The 12,496-nt window shown below is 38.2% G+C and overlaps 1 protein-coding gene across 1 annotated transcript in view; it reads left to right on the forward strand.

Moving 5' to 3' along the window:
* Positions 1-12,496, forward strand: part of SV2C (synaptic vesicle glycoprotein 2C) — an 83,427-nt gene that overhangs the window by 33,793 nt on the left and 37,138 nt on the right. Inside the window, exon 3 of the mRNA XM_009327246.1 lies at positions 4,606-4,757. Within this exon, the coding sequence (XP_009325521.1) occupies positions 4,606-4,757 (152 nt within the window). The remainder of the gene's footprint in view (positions 1-4,605; positions 4,758-12,496) is intronic.

A 12,496-nucleotide genomic window follows, 5' to 3' on the forward strand; every position in this document is an offset into this window, starting at 1 on the left:
GAATGTAGTTTCACATATCAAATTCTTTTCTACAAATGACGATGAGCCGTATAATTTATAAACACAATAAGAGCAAAGAGCAAACTCTGTATCAAACCAATTAATTGCCAGAAGCAGAGTTAATACTGTGTCCTGTGGGAAAACAGTGTTTGCATTTCCCATAAAACAAAAGATGAAGCCTTCCTACTTTAAAATCAGTGGCAACTCTGCCGTTGATTTTATTTGGAATTCCCCCCTGTGCATGCCACCATCCATTCCACACAGTGTTGGTGGGATACCGAGGAGGCAGTCTGCTTTCAAACTTGTAATACAAAAATGTTGAGGATCAAATTCTGTTCCTTCCATGTAAATATGGAAGGGCTCAACTGGAGCCACTGAATTATTAAGGGCTTATATGAGTGTAAGTGAAGGTGGGATCTAGCCTAGGATTTTTTTTACTATAGAAAGTAGAATCATAGAATCATAGAATCATAGAATCATTAAGGTTGGAAGAGACCTCCAAGATCATCGAGTCCAACCATCAACCCAACAACACCATGCCCACTAAACCATGTCCCTAAGCGCCTCATCTACCCGTCTTTTAAATACTCCCAGGGATGGTGACTCAACCACTTCCCTGGGCAGCCTGTTCCAATGTTTAACTACTCTTTCAGTAAAGAAATTTTTCCTTACATCCAATCTAAACCTCCCCTGGCGCAACTTGAGGCCATTTCCTCTCGTCCTATTGCCAGTTACTTGGGAGAAGAGACCGACACCCACCTCGCTACAGCCTCCTTTCAGGTAGTTGTAGAGAGCGATGAGGTCTCCCCTCAGCCTCCTTTTCTCCAGGCTAAACAACCCCAGCTCCCTCAGCCGCTCCTCAGAAGACTTGTTCTCCAGACCCCTCACCAGCCTCGTTGCCCTTCTCTGGACACGTTCCAACATCTCAACATCCTTCTTGTAGTGAGGGGCCCAAAACTGAACACAGTATTCTTCCTTGGAAGTACATTCTTCCCTGCAGCTATTGAGTGATATGGTGGGTTTTTTTAATAAGAACATTTGATGAACTAATTCATAATGTGCAATAGCTGCTGAAGTATGTGAAAGATCCTCACAAGACTGTGATCGAAGAAGTCAGTTGCTCTGATCTTCTCTTGCCCAAGTATTTGAGAGGTAGTTTATGCTTCTGCTAGCAATGTTCAGTATACCAGATACCACATTAGTTCTATAATAATAAATGGCTGTGGTACCAAGCACACATTAAAATTTCTGCAGGAGTCAGACAGAAATTTCTTTGCTCCTTAAAAATGTTCTCTAGGTCCACACAGTTTTTAAGGAGTTTCCTCATTGTTGTTTGGTGTGGTAATATCTGTAGCTCTTCCTCCTCTCCCTTTCTGCTGTCACTTGCTGTGCATTTGGGAGCAAGTTTTAGGGAGTGAAGGCATGGCTACTGCCACCCTGAGATTGTTCAGCATAAGAGCAAAAGAAAAGTCTTCTGCAGCAGGATGCTTCCTCTGCATCTCCCTACTGTCTCCTTCAATTCAGCTGTTGATTAGCCTCTCTAAGATTTTCATAATAGGTTTTTTAGTGATTGTAATAGCTTTGCATTAGTGACATAGGAAGACCTTTTTAGGCACTGGTGTCTTGAAAGCTCCTAGCAGTATCACTCCACACTTACATGAGGCCAGAAGGAAGAATTTAACCAGCTGAGAAGCAGGTTTTCCATTCACACTCTTAAGGTACGAAGAAGTGCACAACACACTTTACTACACAGTTGCTATGAAACAGACATCTGCAACTCTGGACAGCAGCTGTTGTCTGTGTGATGAAAATACATCCTTTATTTCTCTTTTAGACAGTAGACAAGTTATTTTCACTGTTTAATCGATACGAACATAGTATCTGGACTTTTAAGCTTTTCTTAGCCTGTTGGTGTACTCACTGGAAATGTCAACTTAATCACACCAGATGAAACAGAAAAACTGGGTTTTTTCTAAAGCTGATTAATTTTTTTCTGTTTATTTGTATATCCTAAATAAACACTTTGGTTTGCTGTCTCCAAAATTCCTCTTACATGTCTAAAAGGTCTATTCGTTAAAAAAGTTGCCCTATTAAATTGGTCGGTACAGACAATGCTTCTTCTGTAGCCTTGGAGGACCGTTAGGACATAGCATATGAGTCAACCCATCTGGATTAATTTTTAAACGCTAAAGCAGCATCAACCTCCCATCCTGCATGGTACAGTTGGTTCGTGCTGACAGGTAGGAGATGCCCTTTTTGCTGCCTTCGGTCAGGATCTCTGTACATTTTATGACATTAAGACAGGGTATGTTCTTTCCACTTGAAGCATCCACCCATTTCCTAAACCATCATCCCACAAACATTTGTATCACCTATGGATGCGTGACTAACTCCACCCATTGGAAACTCTCCACAAGACCCACTTCATCGGAATTCCAACCTAGGAGATTTAAGGGGGATTTCAAGAAGATTATATGTTGAGTCTTGAATTTCATAAGCATAAGGACTATATTTGCCTGAAACGAACCTTTATAGAGAATGTTTTCAAGCACTTTGCAATAGGAAAACTATTAAAGTGTTAAATGTGATTTATTATTAATTGTGCTATATAGCACAGATGGTTTCAGGCTATATTTACTACCATAGTAACTGCATTACAAAATAAATAGAAGATTCTGTACTTCATGAAAAGACATATGAAATGAAGAAAATTGTAAATTTAGAAGAACAGATCAGATAATAGAACAGGAAAATTACCAAATATATATTTACTTACTACTCACTATACTTTCCTTAAGGAGCAAAAGCAATCAGAGAAAAAAGCACTTAACAAAAATTAGTCTCTTTAGGTAGAGTGTTGTTGCATGAATGTTACTATCCTACATGCCATGAGCAATCTGTTAATTGAGGTCTTCTTGAAAGCGGGCACCTATAAGTTCTCATCAGCATTTTTCAACATTAGAAAAAGAACTCTGATTAGATCTGTGAGTACTGTATTTGGGCAATATTGTGGGAGTGCGATTCAAAGCTGTGCCTGAGCCCTGGAGGGTAAGAAATCATAGCTGTAATCCGCTTATACTTTAGGAACTGGAGAGCCCCAAGTCCATAGCACCACTGAGGCAGCAGGGCTTCCCCATCAGAGCAAAATGAGCTGTGATTCCACTCTTGGCCATGCCCCTTCCACTGCTCCTCACCCCAGGCTTCCAGGAGAATCCCCATGGACAATGTCTCCCGTTGCCTGTGACGGGGCAGTTCACTAGTGAAGGCTTTTATTTTTTTCACCCATGAGAAGAAATGAGATACAGCCCTTGGTAGCTGTATATCTAACAAGAATTCATGGAGGTATAAACCTTTGCAGAACTGGCAGAGAGGATAAAAGCTAGCAGGCTCAACTATGGGAAACATTCATTGTAAAGCTAAGAGTTGACCAGCGGTACTTCACGAAGAGCTGTCTAGAAGAAAGTGACAAAACAGCAGACCCCTAAACAAGTATAACGGCTCAATCCAGTATTTCATTGTTGTACCTGAGGATGTCTTAAATTGTATTGCTATGGCACTGAATTTTCTTAGGAGTGAAATACCATTTCTGTATTCATGTTTTCCTTTTTAATATTTGTTTTAATCTGTTTCAACTTTCCCTCTTTTTGCTCCCATTTTGGCATCTCCCAGATGACAGCATAAATACGTATTTATCTTTAAAATTCAGTTAAAAATTCAAACTATGCAAGATATTGCTTCAAAGTATGTAATCTGGTATATGAGAATATCTCTTCAAGCTTCACATGTATTTTCTTCAGCGGCAAAGATAAAATCCACAAGGACTTGTCCTGTTGTGGAACATTTGACAGCTTGCATTGATAGTGAAGAGGTAAAGACAGTAAAAGATGATCTGGCAGCTGGTGCTGCAAATGATACATAACTTGAGTTACTCTCATTTTTGTAAAATGAAATTGAACTTTTTTTTTTTCCCAACTAACCTTCAGTCGGTGTTTATTTATACCATGTGGAAAACCGAATATAATATGAATGCATAGGCTTTTCACAAAAAACTTAAGTAAAAAACCAGCATGGTCTTAGCAAATCACGTAATGCAATTGAATAGAACATCTTTTTAAATATGCGTGAAATAAAAAGTATTAGTAACATAGTTGGCATTTAGTTACTTCTTGATTACCTAAAGAATCAGAGGTAAGACTTAGAGAAATATCTATTATTCTTTGGAAAAATTACTAATATTTTCAGTTAAAAGCAATGTATTTTGACACTTGTCAGTAGACTGCCATCGTTTCAGGATTTTTGTGATGGTGAAAGTCAACGCTTTGTGCTGGTTTCTGTTCCAGCAGCAGGCACATTGGCAATCCCCTTGAATCACTGAATGTAATGAATTGTACACAGAGTTTTCAAGGAAATATTTGACAAAAATTGTGTCCAAACTGGTGCAAGTTTCCTCAAGAGTTCCCCAATACATGGTGCAATTTGAGAAAAACACTCTTGCCAGAAAAGCTGCTTGCAGTTTGGGTTTTCAATGACTGCAGCTATGGGCTTGTTCAAACTTCAACTAGCTGTTACTCTCTCACTTAATCCATGATCTATATCTACTTTTAGGATTGGTGGAGCTGTGCCGACAGTCTTCTCCTATTTTTCGGAAGTGCTTGCTCGGGAGAAACGAGGTGAACACCTGAGTTGGCTCTGTATGTTTTGGATGATTGGAGGCATCTACGCTTCTGCAATGGCTTGGGCAATAATTCCTCATTATGGTAAGAAAAACATCTCCTTGTGATTTGTAGCTCTTCCAGTATGAAAGCAAAGCTCTTAAAGTATAGTTTAAAGAGGGGATTTCATGTCTGTTCTCAAAATACTGACCGTGCTGTTAAGAAAAAAATTTATTCCTTTTGGTGGAAATAATGGGAATAGCTTGTACCCTAAATAACAAACAATATATTAAAAGGCACAAAAGTTAACCAGTACCCATGTTTAGTCAGATTCTCTAAATTACTGAAAACCTGGACACATGAAAATATAATTGGTGTTATTGTTGAATCTGGAGAAAATAGGCGATGTGGAGACTTGCATCCAAGAAAATTAATTTTAAATTGCTGGATGTCAAATTTGTGCTCGCTTTGTTTGTTTGTTTGATACAGAGATAAGATGTCAATTGTACATTCTTGAGAAAGAAAAGTAAGGACTATCTTAATGTTTGCAGTGCTAGTTCTGAATATAAAGCTGTGCTGAATGTTTCATTCTTAGTAGATCTTTTTAGTGGTGTAGAAATAGAGAAATGGAACAGAGTGCACTTAAATGCTGTAGGGGTGAATGAGGGCAAATAAGACGGAAAGCTTGCAATGGCTGAAGTTATACACACATGCAATATAAGCCACTTCGTGAAAGAGCTCTTTACTGCCCTGACATGGTTAAACATTATGTGGAGGTGCAGATTCAATTCTTAGTCTCTTGGGCTTGCCTTTTAGAAGAGTTAAGTGCTCACGGGTCTCCAGGGTTGCTGAGACTGCTCAGGGGTTCTTAAAAATCAGCCTCTGCAAGCACTTCTCCCTGGCACTCCTCAAGACAAGTAAAGCAGCGTTGTGAGTTAGCTGGCATCCAAAGCAGCTTTCTTTAGCCAAGCAATGAGGTTTACCGCAGTTGGATTGTGAAAGAGAGGAGAACTTCATAAGGTTTGCCCAAAGTGATTGGAACATTTAGCAAGTGGTAATGTCCAGAAATAAATTATAATCATGCAGACTAATCAAATATCTAGATGGTTGCATTAAAATTAATTTTAGAGTCCAGTACCCGCAACCTGAATCTATGTCTTCAACCTTGCCTTTTGGCTTTGCATTGCTGGAATCAAAGAGAGGAATTTTTGCTGACAAGGCGCAATGTGGATAATGTATTTATTTTCCAATTAGTAAATTGCTCTGGATGCCAAGTACTTTTTGCTTTCCTATGGATTTTTATTTTCTTTATCTTTCAGTAGAAAATGCAAACATTATGACAGGCTGATTTACATAGGTTGTCTAATTTCATTGTAGATTTTATAAATAACTCAATAACCTTTACTGAGGTGCTTTTAAAACGTCACATGCCAGTATATCTCAATGAATATACTTCCTTATACCAAAGCAGTGGCACTAAAGGGAGTAATTTTCTTCTTTCTTTAGCAGTGGAAGAATATCAGCAACAAAAAGCCATGCCATACTGATTTTTTTTGTGTGTGCGTGTCCTTCTGCAAAAATATTTATGAAATCACTTAACACAAAAGAATGTAAACCCCAATTTTGAAAGACAGTATACTTCAGATATAAATCACTCTCCTTGCGGTATACTAAGGAAAGTTGTAATAGCCAAAAGGAGGGTTAAAAAGCAAGCAATAAACAACAGAAACAATCCTTTCTCAGAGGAAAAGAAATGGGTTTAAACACCATTCTGGCAAAATTAAACAGAATGTATTTATGGGTTTTAATGAGGTCTTAAAATTGTCTTCACTTTAAATCAGACTTTTTCATTATGTTGTGAAGTTTAAAACCTGTGTCAGTTCCTAGTACAAACAGGGAATCACCCCAGCTCAGGACCAAGGGCAAACTGCTTCATTGTCATGATGCTGTGCCGAGCTCTCAGGCATTGCCAAGGGCTCCCAGGGGAAACCCAGCTCTGACACTCGGGAGAGCACAGTCACACATTGCTGTACCCTCCTGGAAACTCTCCAGGCCAGGCGAATACCAGCGCAGGTCTCTGCACCATTTGTATCACGTGTGCTCACGAGGAGGCTGTTGTAGTAGTATTTTCTCTTTTACAAATTCTACATGGTTACCATGGAATTATTTTGCCAGAATTAAGGAAAGATACAGGTTTTTATCCAAATTACTTCCAGTCCTTCTCATCATTCAGATCTCCACCAACCAGGAAGCAAAACATAATTATAAACAAAGCAGCACACCCACTTCTAAGGCTCATTTATATAGTGCATAGGGATTTCTGAGGTCTCTGCTTCTCACATGAAGAGTAAACAGAGTTGATTTTTTCCAGCTGAATTCAGAAGTTACTCAACAGCAGTGAACGAAGTTGCATCTGTTGCGAAACAATAAACTGACATTGAGCATAGTGGAATTATTCTTAAATGAATAGAAAAATACCAGGACAACAGAGTAGAATAATTTCATAGATTTTTTTTTTCCCTCCCTCTTCTACAAATGTATTCATTTCATTTGTACTGCTTCTTACATAAGCCACTTTAAAAAGTCCTATATTCACAACTGGTACATGTTATCTAGCCGAAGGCAGCCAGTGAAACTGTACAAGTTTAGCAGTTGAACATTTAGCTCTATCTTTCTGTGAGGAAACGAAGATTACATTTTCCATATTTAACAGTTTATCTCTGTTTCTGTTCAAGCAGCACAGGAGTGTCTGAAACCTGAGTAACGCTCTGAAACACAAAATAAAGGGAAGCTAACAGTTGCCTTGGCATCAGCATGCTGTTAGGAGAGGAATCTGTGTGATGTAGTGCTGCAGTGACCACATATGGAAAGGCTAATATAATCTGGAAGACAAGCGTCTCTGTCCCAGGGCTTCTTGAAGTCTATAGCTGTTGGCTTTTGTTTGAAAATTGAAAATGGATGTAGACTTGTTCAGGGTCTCTGAAAGAGAAGTTCAGGTCATGGAAAAGCTATTAGAAGAAACATCTGCAGAGAAATGCTTCTAATTGCTGCAAATTAACAAAGTCCCAGATTAGGCTGCTACAAAGAAAATGCACTACTTAGGTCAGGTTGGATAGGAAGGATGATTACTGTTTTATAAATCATTTTGCAAATGCAACTTTAAATTGAGCATCATGTTTCAAGGTAGATTAATTCAAAGACTGTCAAATGCATCAAATATGTATTACCATATTCTATAAAAGGTTCATTTTTCACAAATAACGAAGAATCTTAAGAGTAAGAAATTACATTTCAGTTTAAAATCCAGATAGTGATATATTACCATTTTGTTACATCAAGTTTATCTGTTAGTCTGAGGATAGGAATCAAAAAGAATTATGCAAGTTTTTCTAGCCATTTTAGCCCTTTAAATAAAAAAAAAAAACAAAAGAAAGTTATAAAATTATCAGGTGTTTTTTTTTTTAATTGTTGCCTGCCATACATATGCATTATTTTAAAAATCAGTCTCTATTTTTATTGTGCCATATCTCCAAACTAAAAATCAGGGGAAGCTGGATAAGGGTTTCAGTGTATTTAACCTATCAGTTTTGGTATTCCATCTAGTTTTATGGTTTGCATATATGATGTACACAAGCTTTTTCTGGCTTCATAAACTACAGAAAAACCTTTTGGAATTCAAAACATTCCCTAGAGTATTTTGCTTAGTGACAAACAAATATTGACTTAATCGATTTGTAAATCTTATTCCTGAATAAGAAGGGGAATACATGGCTGAAAAGAAATTAGACTGCAAGGCAGGGAACTGGAGGTGATGAGAAGTATGAGGAGGATGGTGCAGGTGTCCAGGCTGCTACAGCATAAGCTGCATTTGAAGTCTGAAGCTTTCCCCACACTCTAGCCCCCCATTTCTGGTATTTACCAAGGTAGAGAGGAGACTATCATGTCAAACAGCTTTAGTGAACAAATCTCCACGGTATGATCAGAGGCAGAGACATTGCTTCCATATATATCCATCAAATTCCAATCAAATTTGGCTAGATTATTCACTAAAAGACTACAAAATTAATAATACTGAATCAAGGAAATAGGAAACGTTACTTTCTAACACACTCAAGGGAAAAAGCAAACTTAAGTCTTTAGTGTAAGCATTTTAGTCAGACCAGTGTAATCACATAACAGATATTCATCTAAACTATTCATTTGTCATCAGTAGAGTCTTTTTTCCACTTAATTGAGGACCAGCTACTTGTGTTCATAAGAGAGGTATTTAGCACTATTCAGGGAACACAAATCTGGAGGAGAAAGAAGTGGAATAAGAAATCTAAGGAAAATACATTCAATTTCGGAATAGAAGATTTATTGCCTAGCTGCAACGTGTCTCTCTTCTCTCTAGGTATGAGTAGGAAAGTATTAACTTGCCCGCTATTTAAGCAGATTTTTTGATTGCATCTGCAAACAACTGGTATTTTGTCCTGTGACTGAAAGAGGACATTACAAATGATATCTCTACTCCAGTCATTAGAATTTTACCAAACTAAGGAAAGCAATTTTTTCTGAATATTTACTTTTTAAAGTTTTTTTCTAAAGATAATAACTTTTTACAGTAACACAGAACTTAAAAATGCAGACATAGAAGTGTCCAAACAATGGCCTCACACTTGACTTGCAAAACATTTTATTTAAAAGATTAATGGTAAATTCTATTTTTAAAATGTTTAATTACGTCTCCTACTGGAAATTTTGTATCCTTTTCCTGGTTTGTAAAATATATTTGCTCCTACTTTTCTCTGAAGATCTTTGCCTTTTACTTTTCTCCTGCCAATATCCTTAAGTGAGTTTAAATGGCAGAAACTGGGATTTAGTTTAGATAGGAAAGAAGTTAAGTTTTAAATACAGATGTAATAATGTACGAACATAAACTGCCAAATGTGGTTGCAGAATCTCCATCACTGGAGGTTTTTAAGGGCACATGAAACCACAGCCTGTCCTCAATAGTTTAGGAGCATGCTAAATTCACCAAGCCTACTACTGGAGACCCGTTGCCCGTTCTTAATTCTACTTTCCGTAAGTAGGTAAGTCTCTTCATTACGCAGAGGAGTCCATAAATGGCTTCTGTTTCTAACTGAGTGTAATTGTGGTTAGGGTGGAGCAATCTGTTTTGCTTTTGAGTAAGTGGCTTGCAAAGTGGCCTGAAAAACATTTCTCAGTTTATAGCAGAAGATTGTTGAGGTGAAGCAGATCAATTCACCTGAATAAATTAACTTTACTGGCAATCAAAAAGATCTTTTAATCACCTTTTTGTAGGTGGCTCGAGAGTATTTTCTGTAGTATTTTCTATTGTCATGTTTGCTTTGTTCTTGTGTCATCCAGTTGTAGATAAAAAAGGTAAACATATCTTCAAATATCTGCAATAAAATCCACTTCTGTATGAAACCATCATTAACTACACTGTAGTAAAATAGGCAAGGAGGTAAGCAGAGCTGCAAGCAGGAACTATGCAGATGAGGACATGGAGAGCTACTGGCTCACTGTGCATCTCAGAGCATGTGCAGCACCAGGCAGTGATAATGGAGGAGTTAATCTCTTAGCCTGCAGCAGACTAAACTGAGAACATGATGGACTAAAACTGTTCAGTGGCAATGAAGTCAGAAAAACTTTTAACTCCCTTATTCTACCTTTTTTTGGGGGGGCTAAAGGGTTTCTCAGTGGCACATGGCAGCAGCAGTATTGGGATAAAAAATCTTATGCCAATGCCATGTATTATCAGTGGGGTTATAGGGCATGGTGAGTACTTGATTAGCAATAAAAGCAGAAGGATCTTAGGAGCCATCCATCTTCCAGCAGTTCTGATGAGCAGAACTGGATCCTTCTCAGTGGTGGGAGCTGCAAGTATGGACGTACAGAAATTTCAGTCTAGCCTGCTAGTCTCCTCCCATTAGGAGGAGACAGGAGTTTATTGTATTAGCAAAGTGGATTCAAAAGGTTACAGTCTTCTGTGGTGATGATTATGCCAAGGTGAATGACGTGAAACAATTGTTCCCCAGTACATAAATGTCACATCGTATATGTTTTAGATAATACAAGAAAAAAGTGGAGCTTTTTCTGTTTGTCAGCATTTATTTTTGTAGAAATTAAAAGGTTAACAAACAGCTTTGTTATTAAGATGAAGGACTAGAAGCCGGATTTTTTGCTAGCAGTTTGTATAGGCTACATTTTTTTCAACAGTAACCCATGAACTTGGGTGTCTCAAGGTCTAGATCAGGATTGTACCTGGGTGAGTATAAAAAATTCTTGATTACTTTGAAAAATTAGGGACTTGACCTCATTATTACTTGTCTGTAGAAAAAAACACTATTAATTACTTTGTTGAGATTGCACAGATTAACATCAGAAAAGTGTCTTTAGACACAATTTTTCTGCTCAAATCTATAAGTTTCAAAGTGTCAAAGTTGATGCTGTAAATATGTGGCTGTTAGTTTTACAGATATCGCTGCATTTCAAATATTTCTTGTAGTGCTTCTAAGTTCTGAAATATATGTTAAGAGGTGGATCTGAGCATCAGAGGAACAGCTTGATTTCACTCATGGCTATTTCGTCAGCTGCTCCCAGCATTTCCTCAGCAGCAAGGTGCCCAGCAGCTTATAAATGTATTATAAATCATGGTTTCATCTTAGGGAAAGGATCACCAAGTTCCTTCTTCCACCTTTCCTTTGCTGTAGTCCCCAGAGGGGACTTTGACTATCTCTGATGCAGTGCACCCGTCCAATCAAAAGACCAGGATGCACTTACATGATTTATAATAAAAAGAGCCACACTTGACTGATTTCATATTGCTGCATCACTGCAGTGACTGTGCCCAAAACAACCAGGGAAAGTAACTATATTCAGTAGTCATATCTACAGAGATGATTTACTGCAGTTCCTTGTACACCGACACCTGATTAATGTGAGTTGGAAATAGGAAAAACAGTTATGTGATGGCTGTTTGGTTTCCTTGTTTGAAGTTGGAACATGCTGAAATAGGATGCCATCAATGATTTAGACATGCAAGAGGTGCATCAGCGATGTCTTCTTTAATCTTGCAGAAGGCAAATAGGAGAAAAGCATGATTAGCTGCAAAGGGAAAAGGAATAAACTGCTTACTGATGATAAGACAAAAAGTAATGAGCTGAAATTTCTGTCAAGGGGAGATAGTATAGATAATGAAAAAGGCTTTCTAATGGTGTGTTAGTTAAGCATCTGAAGAAAACTGCTATGGAAGCAGTGAAATTTCAGTCACTGTAAGTCTTCAAGAAAATAGTAGGTGAACATATTTTAAGAATGTTGTAGGGGCCATCGTAGATTCTGATTTGGAGCAAGTGGATGCACTGGATGCCCCCTCAATGTCCCATCCACCCCTGTTCTCAGGAAACTATTAAACAGATACTGTTGCTCCAGTGGGTGCTGGGGTAGGCGAGAAAAGAGCAAATTAAGAAAACAAAGAAAAAAGGAGGAGGGAAGGGAAGGGAAGGGAAGGGAAGGGAAGGGAAGGGAAGGCAAGGCAAGGCAAGGCAAGGCAAGGCAAGGCAAGGCAAGGCAAGGCAAGGCAAGGCAAGGCAAGGCAAGGCAAGGCAAGGGAAGGCAAGGGAAGGGAAGAAAGGAGCAGCATCAGACATTCCCAGCACGTTTGGGAAAATGCCTGTCTATCAAACTATTCTAGCTGGTAGCTTCAAAAGGAAGACAGAAGTTTTCTGTGGTGAATAACCCTGCACTTGTAGAAAGAGAAATGAAAAAGTCCTTCTCTAATCTTGAAAATTCTGGACTCTCAATTTAAAAAACATTATTTTTCTGATTTTTCTCAAAGC

Source organism: Pygoscelis adeliae, unplaced genomic scaffold (assembly GCF_000699105.1).
Source record: "Pygoscelis adeliae isolate BGI_AS28 unplaced genomic scaffold, ASM69910v1 Scaffold26, whole genome shotgun sequence".
In the NCBI taxonomy this organism is placed as follows: domain Eukaryota; kingdom Metazoa; phylum Chordata; class Aves; order Sphenisciformes; family Spheniscidae; genus Pygoscelis; species Pygoscelis adeliae.